Source organism: Mytilus trossulus, chromosome 12 (assembly GCF_036588685.1).
Source record: "Mytilus trossulus isolate FHL-02 chromosome 12, PNRI_Mtr1.1.1.hap1, whole genome shotgun sequence".
Lineage (NCBI taxonomy): Eukaryota > Metazoa > Mollusca > Bivalvia > Mytilida > Mytilidae > Mytilus > Mytilus trossulus.
Window position 1 is genome coordinate 15,723,946 of NC_086384.1, and position 18,438 is coordinate 15,742,383.

At 30.9% G+C, this 18,438-nt stretch overlaps 1 protein-coding gene across 1 annotated transcript; it reads right to left on the bottom strand.

The window, feature by feature from the left end:
• Positions 1–12,933: 12,933 nt before the first annotated feature.
• LOC134693475 (perlucin-like) lies at positions 12,934–17,984 on the bottom strand. The gene is made up of 6 exons (XM_063554309.1): positions 17,892–17,984; positions 17,167–17,261; positions 16,599–16,689; positions 15,897–16,025; positions 14,715–14,808; positions 12,934–13,071 (listed from the first exon to the last, which is right to left on the bottom strand). Exons 1-6 carry the CDS (start codon positions 17,938–17,940, stop codon positions 13,041–13,043), a joined length of 489 nt encoding a protein of 162 aa, XP_063410379.1. The 5' UTR covers positions 17,941–17,984; the 3' UTR covers positions 12,934–13,040.
• Positions 17,985–18,438: the final 454 nt, after the last annotated feature.

Below are 18,438 nucleotides of genomic sequence, written 5' to 3' on the forward strand. Positions count from 1 at the left end.
GTTAGTTACAAGGTGTGTTAGTGACCTGATACGATATATATATATATAGATCTAACATTGTTGGGTTGATGTTTAGACGAGTTATATATGGGTCTGTAAATTCCATAGGGAGTATGAAAGACTCTCGAATCCCCATATGGAATTTACTTACCCCATATATATCGTATTAGGTCACTAGCACACCGTATAACGAATTTATCTTACCGACTGTCTGCACATGCGATATTTAGACTATTGGGTTATCAAAGTGATTAAGTCTTCAATAATTAGTATAAACATGTTTAAGAACCTACTTCCATTTGTCTATACACAAAACAAATACCAACAACAACAAGAACGTTCGTGTTAACTTTAAATTTGTTTTTAAGAAATCATGTACTTCAATCTTTCATTATCAGTTTCGTTGTCTGGTTTTAACCTTTCTTTTTTGTTTTGAAAGAGAAATAACTCCATACTAACCCCATATGATTACTGAAAGAACCTACTTCCATTTTCTATACAAAAATGTAATGCCAATTCAAATAACAACGTGTTAGCTTTAAAACAAATTTATGAATGTTATTCAATTGTTCGTTATCAGTTTCTTAGTCTGTTTAAACCTTTCAGATATTTCTTCTGTTTCGAAAGGGAAGTAATTCTTTACTAACCCCATATGGCTGCTAACCATGTATGGTAACTAACCATGTATTATTAGGACACCCTATACGGAATATATAGAGTCACCACGTGTAGTCCGTTAACCAATCATATCCCCATAAATCTATAGGAGGTAAGATGAAATAAATCTATAGTACAATGTATATCGTTTAAAATTAAATATCTCGCTGGAATATAACATACATTGTACATACACATTTCCATGATAAAAAATAAATTTGAGACTCTGAAGACCTTGATTGTTAATAAACGCCGATTTTATCCAGCAGCTCTCACCCCATATGGAATTTACTGACGCTATATATATCGTATTATGTCACTTATACACCATGTAACTAATATTACAGTAACTTGTTTTTGTATTTTCATACAGACAAGGAATGCTACGATAGCGCTGAGGGACAGTCTATGTGGTATATGGGCAAGCAGATATGCACCTCTGATGGAACACCATGTGTGCGATGGGATTCCCTCAGTCATGGGTATACAAACACTAGCTTTCCCGAAGAATCGGTTGTTCTAGCTGGAGCGTATTGTAGAGATCCTGGCGGACTCAAAGGAAAGCCGTGGTGCTACATATCTGGAGATTTTTATTACAGTTTCTGTGGAATTGCTGATTGTTTATGTACGTGACATACTATAATTAAGGAAGTTTTGGTCTCTCCTTTTCATATCTATAGTTTTAAGGTGGTATAAATTAATTCTGCTTTAAAAATTTCATAAAAAAATCTACTTTACTAGACAACATATCTTTTAATATATAGTCCGGCAACTTTTATATTCAATGTACTCTTTATGAAAAATTCAGAATAAAGTAGGCTGTTATCAATTTCCGAACTACATAAATTCCCTATTTTGACATTCTTACAAAACTTTACGAAATATAAAAATATTCCGTAAAATGCAATGAAAAGACAATTTCTAGGAGATGTAAACGGGTAAATAAAAAAAATATCAAATCAAAGAGATGATACAATTTGTGATTCTTGTACTATCAGTGAAGTTGAGGACGAACACAATGTTTTCTAACCATACGAACTTTACAAGTCTGTACCCCAGCTGCTCGAACAATAATGCTACTGTCTATCCAGGATTCATAGAATCATATTTTTGAAATGATAAATTGCAATTTCTTTCATCTTTAAAACTTATAGAGCTTAAATTGCTGTTTATAAAACAATCGTTTTCACTAAGTATGGTGAACTCAATGTGTTTCGAGATGGTTGTTATTTCTTTGAACAATATTGGTTTATAATGTTAGGGTTATTTGCGATTGTGGTACATGTACAGTTTCTTTGTTTTATAAATATGTCATCAACCACATTTTAGATGTGTATTTATGAATATACAAAATATTTAATACATGTAATTGTATAAACTTCTTGCTTTAATTACAGCACTACCAGTTGTACCAGACACATGTGGTATGTACTTTTTTTTTTTCAACTTTAAATATTTTATTTCATTCCTGGTTGTGAACAATGTCCCTTAGCGCTACAACAATGACGCTAAGGTTCATCCCTGTGTTATTAATTACTAATGAAACCAGGGGATTTGATAAGCAAAATATATCTTATATTTATATCGTGTGTTAGTTGTATTTTACAAAGTATTAGTACTTTTCAGTTCATAAATTCATACACTAATGGCCTTTGTTAGTCTTGTTTTTTTTATTTTTGTTTTTTGTGTACAATTTGGAAATTAGTTTGGCGTTCATTATCACTGAACTAGTATATATTTGTTTAGGGGCCAGTTGAAGGACGTCTCCGGGTGCGGGAATTTCTCGCTACATTGAAGACCTGTTGGTGACCTTCTGCTGTTATTTTTTCTATGGTTGGGTTGTTGTCTCTTTGACACATTCCCCATTTCCATTCACAATTTTAATATAAAAACTTGAGAAATTCAAAAATGAAATGTTTTGTTGATGTGAATACTCGTAAAACTTTTTAATGATTGAGTAGTAATTTCTTGATTTATACGATAGAAGTAACGTTTACAATTTTGGTTTCCATTGTTACGACATTTGTGAAGGCAAATTATAATTAGACCTTGACTTGATTAAAGTAAAAAGATTGAGAATGGACATGAGGAATGATCAAAGAGACAACAACACAAACAAAAAGCAAAAGAACATAACAGCTGTGGGCTACAACATTTACAAAAGGGTCTCCAGTTTAGCGAGAAAAGCCCGCATCCGGAGGCGCGCTTCTACTGACTTCTAAACAAAAGTGAGGACTTCTAGTTCAGTGAAAATAGCCTTTGTATTAATATCCAGATTTCATACCAGTATAGCATTAGGTCACATGTCGTTTAGATAAACAAATCCGTATTCAGCTTCACGATACATATTCATGCATGAAACGTGTGTCTATATTATGTCATTAGTTTATGCATGAAATGAGTGCTTATTAAAAGTCATTATATTTTGGACTCTCTTTAGTTATTTTCAAACGAATGCACTATCGCCCTCGTAATGAATTAAAACTATGGAAGGATACTAGAAACTATTTCACTTAAATCATGACGTTATTTGATTTTTACAAGATACACTGTGTGCTTTACTGTTTGAGTCAAAAGTCCGGCACAAATATGGAAACTTAAAACTGCTCACAAAAGGTACACAAGACTGCCGAAGAATAACTTATATTTAGCCACTAGTTTGATAGAATTTCTTAGATAATTTCTCTTAATTAGATCTTACCAGTAAATATTTTGCAGATTTAACAACCGCCGAAGCAACAACCCAAGGTAATTTTTAATACGTCGTTATGTTAAATGAATATGTGTGTCTTAGCCACACAAAACCCAAACGTAGATGCATATAACTATTTCAGCAAACAAATGACACGGTTTATTTATTTTTAACATCAGTCAAAATATATGTCTTATATTCATTTATTGCAATTGAAAACAGAGGATGACAAATAATTGAAAAATAGAGAAAAATAAAAACATCAACCATCAACATGATCAACATGTTTCTTTGGTTTTGTAAAGGAATATCCGTTGGTTTTTTTTTTGTTAAAAAAACTATCTTTCTTTCATCAGATAAAGACTGAAATGTGAAATCCGCTGGTTTTTTTTTAACCTTGACACTTCTTACACTGTGGACGGATACTAGTTACTTATTTCACTAAAAACTGGATTACGTGTTGTTGTCAATGTTGTTTCTTTAAAGATACAATGTGTGCTCTAATGTTTAAGTCAGAACTCAGACACTTATAAGGAAGCTGGAAATTGTTTACAAAAGGTACAAAATGTTGCTGTGGAAAATCGTAAGTTTAATGGAATGTTTGACAGTGTTTCAGTTAATAAAATCTAACGAGCAAACAATTTTTTTTTCAGATCAAACAACAGTCGAAGCAACAACCCAAGGTAGTTTTTGTTAATTTGTTTTAATAAATGAATCTGTATGTCACATCTAACACAAAACCTATACATACATGAAACTTATATATATCTATCAAGGCATTTAAAATTCAAAGAATTGAAGAGAAGAGAAAAAGCCGAAAACATAAAATTATTTCTTCAGTTTTGAAAAAAAGATACATTTTGGTTTATAATAACCTATCTTTGTCTTTTAAGGTAAGGATTAAAATATAAAATCCGTTTTTTTCTTTGCACTTCAATCGCTAAAAACTTGACGTGATTATGTTGAGAAAGTTGTTTCTTACAAGACCCTTACAAGATGCAATTGATGCTCTTATGTTTGAATTAGAACGTTGGCAGATTTATGGAAACTCAAAACTGCCTACGACAGGTACGCAATGCTGCTATGGTAAAACTTAAGTTAGCCATAAGTTTGATAGAATTAATGACATAATTTCACTTAATATCTAATGAGTAAAAAAAAATGTTTTTTTCAGATCAAACTACCGTCGAAGCAACAACACAAGGTAATTTAACATTCGTCGTTTTAATAAATGAATCTGTGTTTAACAGCCACACAAAACCTATACATACAGGAAACGTATTAAGGTGGTACCTAACACTACAGGGAGATAACTCTGTAAAGTCAGCTAAACGTTTTAATTACGTTGTGTTGTAAAAGAAATATAAAGCTCCTCAATGATCAAAACTGGTGTTTGTCAAACTGCTATATAACCAGTGTATTTTTTCTGACAAAACGGTTGGTTCAAAATTTTAGAAATTTTTATATTTTTGTTAAAGGGTCAAAGTAAATACTTTGTCAAAATTTTGTGAAAATTAAACGAGCCAAATTAATTTTAGTGAAAGTTTTGGGTACCACCTTAATATATGATTTTATGGAAATTATTGGAACTTTGGTCTTTCTTCAGTTTTCAACCCTAATGCACTGTTTCTGTCTCTAAACTGACCATACGTTTCAAACTTATGTGTTTTCATCAATCCTTTCCACTATACAAAACACACGATTTTATCATAAATATCAGGCAAAATATAAGTGTATAAAGTTATTGATTACATATGATATCAAAATGTTGGAAAAGGAAAATAATCAGCATTTATTAAAGGCAACAGTAGTATACCACTATTCGAAATTTCTACATCGATCGAGACAAAAATGAGAGAAACACAAAGTTGGTTTCTTTCGTTGTATAGAAAGAAAAAAAATACACGTAATGGTATCCCCGCCTATCGCCACAGTGTTGTACGCTTATTGTCGTAAAGAACAGAGACGGAGATTGGTTATACTTGGTTTATCACATAATGAAGAAACCCGAAAATAAAACGCAAAATACGGATAACAGTTTTCGAATGAAAGCATGGAAATTTAAAGACGGATTAACTAAAAAATAAGTCTGATTTCAGGTGTTCCAGAAAGTAACCATCGTATTGCTCATCTATTGAAATACAAATATGTTTCGTATTAAAATATCTGTAATTTGTGTACACTTCGGACATGTCGGACGTTTATTCATTGTTAAAACATACTAATATCTGTTGACTTCTTGTTGTCACACGTTGTTTGTTACCATTGACATTCGTATATTTTTTTCTCTTATGTTTGTGTCGCAGTTTTAACATACATATGGCAACTGAACACTGCACATAGGTATTAAGGTTAAACAAAGAAAAAGGGATTAACCCAACAAAACCAATGAATCTTTCAAATCGAATTAGTTAAGAAATATAAGATTATGAACAGTTTAAAAATACAGTGATCATGCACTATCATAATCAAAACAAAATATAACCAAGCTTTCATGGTGCCTTCGTATATATAATGATCAATTGTTTAAATTTAAATAATAGAAAAGATGTCTCTCAAAGAAGAGGGAAAAGGTTAAAACAAACAACACAGCAGACAATAAAGGAACTGAATGATGCTGTAGTATATGACATTTATAAAATTTGACACATTATATTAGTATATTTTTACATACTTATTTATATGAGTAGAAATACATATTTTTTTTGAACATCGCTTTATGACTGTCGTCTCAAAATCACCAATTGATACGTGTATTTTCTTTTAAGAAATTATAATATGTAGATAAGAACCCCTCCCCCCCCCCCAAAAAAAAGAGCCAAGATAATACCAATAAGTTATATAACAGCTGTTAATAGAAACATAATTTATACAACAAAATATATATACAAATATTGCAACGATACTGAAGTTTCCAATCGACTCCTTATACTGAATTTGGAACATGTTTAAAATCTACCTCAACACTAACATAGAAAATGGGATATTGACAACAAAATTAGCATTTTCAGTTATATACGATACAAATTGAATAAAAGTCTTCGTCGTCGTTCGAACCAATTTCAAGTAAATGTAGTATACTATGTATATTTGATTCCTAAAAAAATATCTTTTTTATTCTGTTTTCATATATGTACTGTTTTATATTATATTTTTTTTATTTTCTTGGCTTCTTTCTTTGCTTTTTTTGACATGTAATAGCTATATTTTAGCTCCATCATGTCCAATACCTAAATTGATAACGTATTCTACAAATTCCTACACTGGTCTATTGTCTGGTGACAATGTGACATATGTATGCGATCAAGGATATGCTGTCACATCTGGCAATCTTGTTCGCACATGCGATTTGAGTGGTGTATGGAGTGGTTCTTGGCCAGTTTGCACAAGTAAGCTCAGCAAATTGTGCATTTTAAAAGTCATTAGAAGATCAAGTGACTAATATGATTTATATTTTAGATCTATGTTGTGTTTTGTCTTTTTGTAGTTTCTTTTTTGCAACAGTGTTGTCAGCTTAATTCCACCTCACGCATCATTGAAAAAAGAATGGAATTTGACGCGACTTTCGTACAAGCGCGAGGTTTAGCGCTATAATGTGTTTATCATTTGATTTTGCCAATTGACTGGGGACTTTCCGTTTTGAATTTTCCTCGGTGTTCATTATTTTTGTGATTTTACTATTTAGATATTGTTTTCAAAATTTAGCAAAAGCAAATTTTTAAAATTTCTTTATGTTTTTCCTTTTTTGTTTATGTTTATAAACATATCAAAATCATTATCATGATTATATATACTTTAAAATAAAGACAATATGATGTTACACATTGTTGTTTTTCATCCTTCTGTCTTAGGACGTGATCACACCAAACGCCATGTACAGTAAACATGTTTACAATTAGTTTCATGTAATAAAAACTGGTTTTACATTACATTTGATCACATCTATACACCTGGTTTATTTACCAGTTTTGTTCAACTTTATGCCATTTAAATATTCATTACATAGAACCGAATTAAAGTTTCTTGGACACATTTTCCAACAGTGATGAAAGCCATTTTCATGATTTGAACCTAGTTTAAAGATACTATACAGCTACTTTTGCATAGGTACTATTCCTGTACCAAAAATCTGTAGTACTGGACATCTACTTTTAATATTCAGTACTATTTTTGTTACTTTAAAATTATTGTAATATTTAGGTACCTATTTTACAGTACTTGATTTGTACTTGAAATTTAAGTACTACAGATTTTTGGTTGCATGGTTATATTTTCAGTATTTTGTGTTTATCTTCTTCATATCTCATAAAGTTATGATGTTCAAACATGGAATACTGTATCATTTTTTTTTATAATTGTTGAAACAATGTTGTACCAATGTTTTAAGTACAAATCAAGTACTGGAAAATACAAGTACCTAAATATTACAATATTTCTAAAGTAAAGAAATAGTACTAAATATTAAAAGTAAATTTCCAGTACTACAGATTTTCAGTACAGAAATAGTACAGAAAAAGTACCTATGCAAAAGAAGCTGTGTAAAGATGTCTCGATTACTCGATTACCAGAGGCGGATAAAGACATTTTTAAAATGCATTGGGTTCTGAATATTGATACTCCTAAAAAGGGGGTTCCATCCGCCGGAACCCGTCCCTATCTGAATCCGCCACTAAGTACACAATACATTACGTAGGATACAAAAGAAGAAGAAGTATTGGTTGGTTGATTGTTGCATGGTTGCTTTACGCCGCATTAACATAAAAAGGCTTTATCGCGGCGAAAGAAGTATTGAGATGTCAAGGGTGTTTTAGTATTGCATTTATGAGTGAATCGTTGATTCACCAGTGGCGAATATTTCTGTGTACGTCCAGTCAATTTGGGAAGACATTTTCAAATGAATTATGTGTTTGGCAATGGTGATGTTTTGAGTCTGGATTAGGGGTTCAGGGAATGACCATTCAACTAAAAAAGAGAGGATTTTTTATTTCTCCATAAAATATTCTAATTCTAAAATTGATGAAAAAATATTCTGTTCAATGAGGAAAATAAATTTCTGAATCCAGATTTTCACCTTATCTGATTGTGTTAAATTTTTAACAAAACTATTTGATTAATAGCTTTGAAAAACTTAATAAAAATATTCGTGCACGAAAATTTGTTGTGTCGAACATGAAAACCATAACCACCTTCACGCATGTAGTGAAATGGTTGCTCCCTAATATGGCGACTTACACAGTATTTTTAAAACATTTTTTTAATATATCGAGATTAGACAAATGATTCAGTAAAACAACTACATACTAAATAATTGTTATAAATGTATTAATTTTTTTAAAAAGAAGTTTCTTCTTTAAATATACATGTTGTTTTGTGTACACTGAATCACACAAGTTCTACATTGACTATCGACTGCATGTAGTCAAAACATGATTTAAACTACATGTAAACATTGAGTTTTATCAATAGGCACGTAAATGTGTTTTGTTTACGTGTGAATTACACTAAAACAACACAGAGTTTATGTCAATGAGAACACGACCTTACATTTCAATACAAACCACAATTAATCTTGAAATAATATTTTGTAAAGCATAACACATTGAAATGCAAATAATTATCTTTTACACGACAATAGGGAGAATACTATGTATGAAGCCAAAGATTTGCTAGAGAGTTTTCTTATAAATGAATTCATTTGAAATTGTCAAATGTCTATTTTTATCGACAAAATTACTTTGTTTTGTATGAATGCTTGGAAAGAGTAGAGTCTATTTTTATCGACAAAATTACTTTGTTTTGTATGAATGCTTGGAAAGAGTAGAGAAGTCCATAAAACATGAAGAGTTATTTTAGTTTTAGATCTAGAATAACGATTTAGAAATGATTTAAAGGGCATACATTTCTCATTATTCATCTAAAACATTAATTTTTTTATGAAAGTTTCAAAATATTATCATGATGCGCAAACATATTTTAAATGTGTATTACATTATTACAGTTGTAACATGTGGAGAACCTCCAGCAATTCCGAATGGAAGTTATACTGTCTTGGGATACAACGTTGATCATACAGTTACTTATGTGTGTGACGATGGATTCGTTCATTCTGCTGGAAATTTAGTTGGAACATGTACCAGTTCAGGGACATGGAGTTTGATAGTACCATCTTGCAGTGGTAAAGGAGTGTTTTTGTATAGCTTACACATACCATCACTTGCATTGTGACGTCCTTTGTTAACTATTAATAACATTATGATTCTGAAATTAGAGGGCCAGTTAGAACCATATTTAACATTTTTTCCTTGAATTTGAAAAATTTAAATGTCAGATGTTATTTCTGACAACTAACAGGGCCATCAATAAAAAGACAGGAAATTACAGCTATATTTTGTTATGCAAGTCTTCATAGAAAGAGAACAAAACGACAGGAATTGAAATGTGCACAATTTACTTCAATCTACCTATTGATAATTTGCAATAAAAATGCCACCAACGTAAAAAGTAAAATCACAAAAATACTGAACTCGGAGTAAATTCAAAACGGAATGTCCCTAATCAAAAGGTAAACTCAAAAGATAAAACACACGAAACGAATGGTCAACAACTGTCATATTCCTGACTTGTAAGTAAATGACCCACAAAAAGAATTAACAGTTTTGTTTTGTTTGGTGAATCGAAAACTATTAAAAATCATAATAAGAATATTTATATACTTAAGGTGGTATGGGAGTCTAAAATAAAAATGATAGAATTTGTTCATATTTTGCCAAAACGTAGTATCTATATGTTCAAAAATATAATAAAAAAAGATAGGTCATCGCGCATTTTCTCAAGCTACAGGTTGTGACAAAATGACACATTTTGAATGGATTTTACAGGGAAAAACATCATTTAGTGTTTAGAAACTATAAAAAATGATAGAATTGTAAAATAAATTAGGAAAAGATAGTTTTCAAACACTGCTTTGAAAATATCAATAGAAAAGATAGGGTCACCGTACGTTTTTCCCGGCTTAAATACAAAATAGGAAAATTCCAAGTAGATTTCTTCCGAAAATGCACTGTTTTAGAGTGACCTCCCTTTAAAATTCCAATTTAAAAACACTTAAAAACAACCAAAAATAATCAACACTTGTAAAAATATTAATATTCTTATAAACTTGTTTTTTTTAAAAAATTCACATTAAATATCTGCATTCCTGCATCAAATTTTGCTAACTTGATAGAAAATCTGGATCTTTGGTTCTCTGTTTTTTACAATCTAAGATGACGAAAGACACCATACCACCTTAAATGCAATAAATGTACCAAATATAAATTTTTCTTATCTTTCATATGCTTGTTTCATAAAAAGCAAAAATTTCAAGAGAGTAAATCTATTTGATAGTTCTATACAAGCTGTTTTTTTGATAAAAAAAGTATTCGCCAAAGATAAGTTTAAATATGGGATAGTTAGTCTACGTCAACAATATAAAGAGTATCTAGAATGTAAAGATATGTCTATAACATGTATAAGTGAAGATTTGATTGATAAGACAATTTCCAAGTATCAAATTGTTATTAATACGAATTTGTTTTTTTAATAATTTCTATACACTCTACTGTCTAAACCAATTTTACAGCTGCCTTGTGTCCGTCACCACCAACAATAGCCAACACTGTTATAAAAGAACAAGGAAGAAGTCCCGGAGACAAAGTAGTCTATAGTTGTATACCTGGATTTGTTGCCGTCTCTGGTGATCTGGAACGTGTGTGTAGTACTAGTTTGTCTTGGGAAGGAATCAATCCGGTTTGCATACGTAAGTTTCAAGGGTATAATATAATTTATAATAAGGAGATGTGGTATAATGTCAAATGAAACAACTATCTTTTGATGTTAAAATATAGAGGCTGTAAGCCAATATTGACAACTGTACGGGTTCAAATAAATAGAAAAAACAGAAGGCAATAAAAGGACCCGACATAGAATAAATGTGTAACGATTTGGTATAAATCAACAACACCACTGAAGACTTCTTACTTACTACATTATGCGGCGGGGTTAAACATTTGTGTTTGTGCCAAACCCTTCACCTTACATGAGACAGTGGTGTGACAGTGTAACAAACTATAGGACTCCTTTTGAAGAGGTTTGAATTGAACTTCAATCTGTTACAACACACAAAGGAAGCAACAGCTTTTAATATAACAAAACGTTTATATTATTGGAATCTTTATGCAACAACTGCATTCACATGGTTAATTTCTTTCTGGTTTTTTTTATGATCACCTTAACAAAATTCGAAGTAAACAAATAAATGTCCACAAAACAACACACAGAAAAGGAAGATTGAGAAACACAAAACCCCACCGAAATTAGTTGGTCTGGAAGTATCATTGTGTTTTGATAACATTTTCTTTTCACAGAAATTGTAAGCGGTCAAAAAACAGATCGTAACTACAAGAAAGCAACTCAAAATTTATCAAACTATTTACAGCTGTATCAACCAAAAGCAAGGTCTAATTTAAACTGTGCAGAAAAATGTAACAAGGATTCGTTGTGTAATTCATATACTTTTGATAATAGTGTTAAGGCATGTCGTCTGTATATGTTTGACATGACCGGAAGTAATCTTGTTTGCACCGGAAGTGACACATGCTACATTCGACAGTCATGATTTTTCGAATTGTTAAAAGTTTTACATGTATGATTTGTATTGTGATTCAGACATATTATTGACTACGTTTCTGCCAAAAAATTGTTATTTGCAGCCATGATTTAAAACGACTATTTTGATTTCTAGATTATTTTGTTCTTCAAACTAAGGTTGTACATGCTACACCCTCGTACATTTTCTAGTGATGATTTGTTAGTTTGTATTATTCGTTACCAACTGAATGTTTGTTCTTGCGCCTGCATTTTGTGTAATGTTTTGTTAGTTGCCTTGAATAAATATATTTTTTTTATAAATTTTTACGAAGATACATATTACTACGGTTGATGCAGAACTACATGTAGTATATTGTTAATTTATTGTTTATTTTGATATAGAGTTACATTATTGTTTAACATGTAAACTTGTCATCTATGTTTATAATTAAGTTTAGCAATACAATTTAATAAAACCAGCTTTACCTATTTCGTATTTATTCCACCTTTTCTTTTCCCTGGTATCAAAAGTCATTTATACAAAACAGTAAGCATGCCTTATAGAGAACTATGACGTGACAATAGGATAATGAGAAAAGGAAAAGCCAAGAAAATAACAAGTAGATTTCGTTTTGTAATTTAAACAAAATAGTAAACATGCATTATAGATAAATATGACATGACAATAGGATAATGAGAAAAGGAAAAGCCGAGAAAATAACATGTAGATTTCTACCAATCATTTGCCTAGAACAGTAAGATTGTTAACTAGTGAGGAGGAATATTTGTCTCAAAACGATTAAGATAATTGAAAAAAGCACAAACACACATTCTTGCAAGAAAGATTGTGATGACAGTAGAAGCTCCTAAACCAGGCGTCATTCTAGATTAGGATAGCATATTATAACTAGAATATAATGTGTAAAATTGGAGACTGATTCCTCCTAGTGTCTAAAAAAATTGTCTGTTGCAAATCATGCATTTCTCTGTTCATGTTAAAATTAAACAACACAGTTCTTTTCAATTTGTTTCGTTTTATTTGGGGTCATTAGATAGTTGTGGTTTATCCAATAATAGTCCCACCGGTTTCGGTGCTACAAAAGATAAATTGTCACATAAACGGTTAAAATAAAACAACTCTAATACATAAAATAATATTAAAAAAAAGAAAGTATAATTTAACGATGTCGTTTAACGAAATTATTTCCACGGAAATAGTCATATGATAATTATTCACCAAAAATATTTTCCGGTGTCTCCCGAATTCACACAATCGTCGTTTTATTTTGTTTATCACTTTGCTTTAAATATCGTTTTCTGAATGTGTTACTTCAATAAGTTTTTCGCATTCATACTATTATGCTTCAGTCTCATGTAAAATATAAGTACCGTCAAAATAATCGTTTATCACAACACATGAAAAGAGAATGGTTGCCCAATCATTAATACATAGTTTACTCCGACCCCGTGCAAAACAACGAATACACTTGTATGTATGGGGCATGTATGGGGCATGTAGCAGTCAATCAATATTTTGCTATAAACGTCATATTTAAAGACGGTTGAATAATCGTGTCCTGGTTAGTTTCTTGCTTCTAAATGTGTTGTTTTCTATTCAGTTTTTCATAGAGTGTAGTTTGTTGTTTGGAAAAACAGGAAACTGTTAAAAACAAAATGCGTTGATTTGTACTACGGTAAGTCTGTTTGTCTTTTTCATTTTTAGCCATAACATTTTCAGTTTATTTTCGATCTATAAATTTGACTGTCCCTGATCTTTTGCACTTCTTTTGTAAAATCTGCACGTATAGAGTCTAAATTGTATACCGTGTTTCTATTTCCTGACTTAGAATTGTCAGTTTTCATTCGACTTAAAAATCTTTCACCTGTCTTTTATTAATTCTAATTTTATATCAATTGATCTTAAATATACAATTTAAACTCTTTACGTGCAGATTTTACAATTAAACTTGTTTTGTGCTTAACAGTTGGTTTGTCATTGAAACAGGCAAATATTTTCTCAGATTTTTCATTAATTCAATTTCGCTTACATGTATTTTGTATTCACAGACTTAATATCGATCGGTAATGAAGAAAGTTTTTGCAGAAACAATGTTTAACGAAAGTCGGTCTTTATCCACAACGTTGTTTACCATTTAAGAACTAGGATAAAACAAACAATTTATCTTCCGAATTTTGAACCATACTAATAATTATTTTTACCTTCTTTTTTTCGGTTCTAACAATACAAACGTGGAATGTTTTCAAATATATGCTATTGATCCATTATTGGGTTTGAAAAGTTTGTTAATTGAGCTCAAATTTCTTTATGATTCAAATCCAGAAACATGCTCGTGAAGTATCATTTTATATAAAGTATCGTATTCGTTTACCTTACCCTTTTTTGCTATATTTCTTAGGTGTCAAACAGTACGTTGTATTCACAAATATCAATGGAACATAATAATAAAGTGTTAAATAGGAATTTTATAAAGTTAATTAATTAATCAAGACCACCTCTGGGTGTGTGATTTTCTAGCTCGTTGAAGACCCATTTGTGGTTTTCGGCTGTTGTCTGCTCTTTGGTCAGGTTGTTATCTCTTTGACATATTCCTCATTTCCATTTTTAATTTTATTTTACTGTTGACTTAACAAGAGAAACCTCTCACAAGTTGTGACTAATAATAATTAAACAGCATTACGAACGATCATCCATACAATGTTTTTGTTAGTTACTAACTTTGATTCACAAATGTATCCATGGTTTCCAGTACAATAGTCATCAGTCCATTTGTAATTAAAATCTTTTCTCATTGCTAGACAGTGTTGTTTTCCTACATTATAAGTCACATAAAGAGTTATTCCTCAATGCTCGTCAACTTCGTACATTATTTATTATATGTAAACTGCAGTGGTGAATTGGTTAGCATTTTTAACTTTTTTATTCGAACGCCAAAATAATTTTAAATTATGGTATCTATGATGATTTTTCTATTCTATAATTATGTATATTTTATGGCTTGCGATTTGCAGTTACAACTTGCATTTCACCATCAATGATCACTTTTCACTGTCATAACATTTTAACCAAGTGTAAATGTGCATGCTTATTGATGTCATGAGACTTTCACAAAGATCTCGCTTTGTTTGGGGTTATTCACTTATTTTGATTAATATGTCAAATGAATTCTCTAGAAGATTTACAAAATATTGTCACTTCCTATCCATCTATTGTTTTTTTTTATTATTCTATCTTTGCATATGTAAATAAAGCCAACAAAGTGTTACAATGTTCAAAAGTCATAGATCGATGAAGCGGAAACAAAGTTCACAATTAAAAACCGATACATGAAAACACATCCACTGTAAGGGGTAAACAAATGAACAATAGAAACATTTCTACAAAAACAACAGCCAACAGGCATAGAAAAGGACTATTTGATAATAAATGGCATATCTCCTTCTTGATACAAGACCTTATAAGAATGATTGTATTATCTTATCCTAATAATATACTTTGTAAACGTGGGCTTGTTGTCCACGTTGTTTCTATAGTGATTAAGATGATGACACAATGTTGACTGCTGTACCCATATTTTTGACATTTTAACCTTTTTGTGTCTGATTGCTTTGTTCACACATAGTTTTCAATATAATGAAATTTTATACGACTGTCATACAGGTGAGAGGTTTACCTAGCTATAAAACCAGGTTTAATCTACCCCTTTCTTCATGAGAAAATACCTGTACCAAGTCATAAATATTACAGTTGTTATTCATTCGTGTGGAGTGTTTGAGCTTTTGATTTTGTCATTTAATTAGGGATTCTCCTTTTTGAATATTCCTCAAAAATTCAGTATTTTGTTTTTATTTTACTTTGTACGTGTAAACGTGGGCTTGTTTTACGTGTGAATTAACATACCAGGATGATCTGGTTCTGTAGGATGCCAATCTGTATATCCCGCATTTATATTCTGTTCTGTCATCACCCAGAACCATTCTGTGCCGTTGTCAAACTGATCTGTACCTCCCAGCCAGAACATAAAACTTGCTGGTAATTGTACACAGAAAAAGAAGTAATATGATTTGTAAACTTTGACATCACAGAGTAAGACTTGTATGTAACAATGAAAATAATTTTAATCATTAACACTATAACCGGGATGACACATGTTTTTCTGGTGTGCAAAAGAACAACCCGTTTGTAAGCGGGATTTGTTTTGCTAAGTCTTAAGATATTTATAGAAAAAAACTATATATTAAGCAGTGGTATCTTCTGAATGCATTTTTTATGCCAAATTACCATATAAATACACACACGTACATTAAGAGCATACAATTATACCCTTAATACCGAAAATAATTAAAATAATATCTGTTAACAGAATGAAAGTGGTCCGTATTGCAACTTATGCCAATATCCCTCACATTGAATTTAGGCCGTGTAAACGCCAAAATTAGAATTCTTGCACAGAAATTCTACACAGTGTCAACAAAACATCTATCAATTAGTAATTTCTAACAATAACTATGATAACAGGGGTCAGTTAATGCCTTATCCATAGGATAAGATGATGAAATCGTTTCTTTTGAAAGTGGATAGACTATTAAAATATATTTTTACCGAACTCGTGATGAAGACGTGCCTCTATGAAAGCTTCCTCTGATTGTGATTCTATCGCCACAAGAGATGAAGATACGCTCTGACATATATCCTGGAAAATATATATATAACACGGATTATATTATTTAACGGTACAACTATTCCTAAATTAAATTTAAAAAAAACAACGTTACATACTTCTATCCAAGGTAAAAAGTGTAAATGATTAATGTTTTAAAGATTCTAGAAAGGCATACAATTAGCCTTTTATCTGGGCAAAACAGTGTATTCGTTAGTCGTATTGAGTGTTTCAGAAACACGTGTACATCTTGAATTATGAAATGTTGTATTTTTACAACAATGTGTTTATAGAAATAAAAAGATCGTTAGACATGTTATATTTAATGTGTCTTTAAACTGATAGACTAACCCTGTAACCACAACACACGGGTTTTCACTTGATATGTTTCCTACATGTCACCGAACTGAAAAATTAAATCTTCGGTTTCTTTAATTCTTTATATATAAGACAAAGCTGTGTTCTCTGTTTAACAGTTAGATTACAAATGATGAACATTAAGCTACATACCCTTGCAGCTTCCCAAGTTGCTGTGTCTTTACTAAACAGATAACACGAGTTGTCATGATGATCCCAGCCAGGTTGGCAATTGATAGCCGATGCCCCTGTCAAAGAAGTGAATGCATATACGAAAGGGTAAGTATTGTGATACTACACATGAAAGCATCAGCAATCAATAAGAATGCTTATACATATGTCTGCGTGAATGTTTGTATTTCTGTATGTATGATAATGTATGTGCATGTATGATGATGAAATGTGTGCGTGCATCCTATTATCGGAAATGTTATCGCGAAAATAATGCAGTGATTCAGGGTGCTAACCACCATATCATGTTGAGACCAAGTTACAGAAAATGGGCTATGTCACAGATTTCAGTAAAATTTTTGCATACTACTCTGGCACAATAAGCTACCTAAACATGCTAAAATTTTAAAAATAATGCATTCATCTCATGACAAAATTAATGAGTTATAAATGCATAAGAGATTAAAGCATTATTTTTTCGATTTTCAGTTGTAGGTTTACGAGGCAAGGCTGTATGCAAAATCAAAATAATTAACTCGTTAACAAAGAAAATAAATTTAAATTGCATGGGGACAAAGCACAGAAGCATAGTCAATGGAATCAACACGAAAGTCGATTATAAATTGTAATATTAAAAGTATAGCGTAACAAGACAAAAGGAAGAACAAAATCGACAATGTAGATAATTGCTAAGTTGCTGTACTTACTAAACACGAACAATGCTTGAATACTCAATAAGACAACAAAACTAGACATGTTTATTCGGAACTAAAGATTGTCACCTTTTCGGTTTACCTATATTGTAAACATGATAAACTATTTGATAAGGAAAATAAACTAGGTCAAGTTAATATTAGAAGGATATGTTTTCACCAGCGACCGTGAAAGACCTTCATGTTTAGTCGAGGTAGATTAAAGTCACCCGCGTCTTCGTCTTAACATACAACTATTATAAACATAATAGTTTTAACAAAATTCACTACATAAAAAATACTGTCTCGATTAAATGCAACAAAAATATTAAAAATTTAACCGTAAACTTGTTAAAAACTTATTTTCATAGCTGTATGTCAATATCATTCAATTTACGATAATTTATTGATAACATAATCTATATATATACATTTGTTGTGTTCAAGAGGCAAATTTTTACCAATTATATTTTGTACAGGGTTGTTGTTAAAGTTATTAGTTTTTTTAAACATAACTTCACAATTAAAATATGAGTCATCTAGACTCGACTGTGTATGCTGT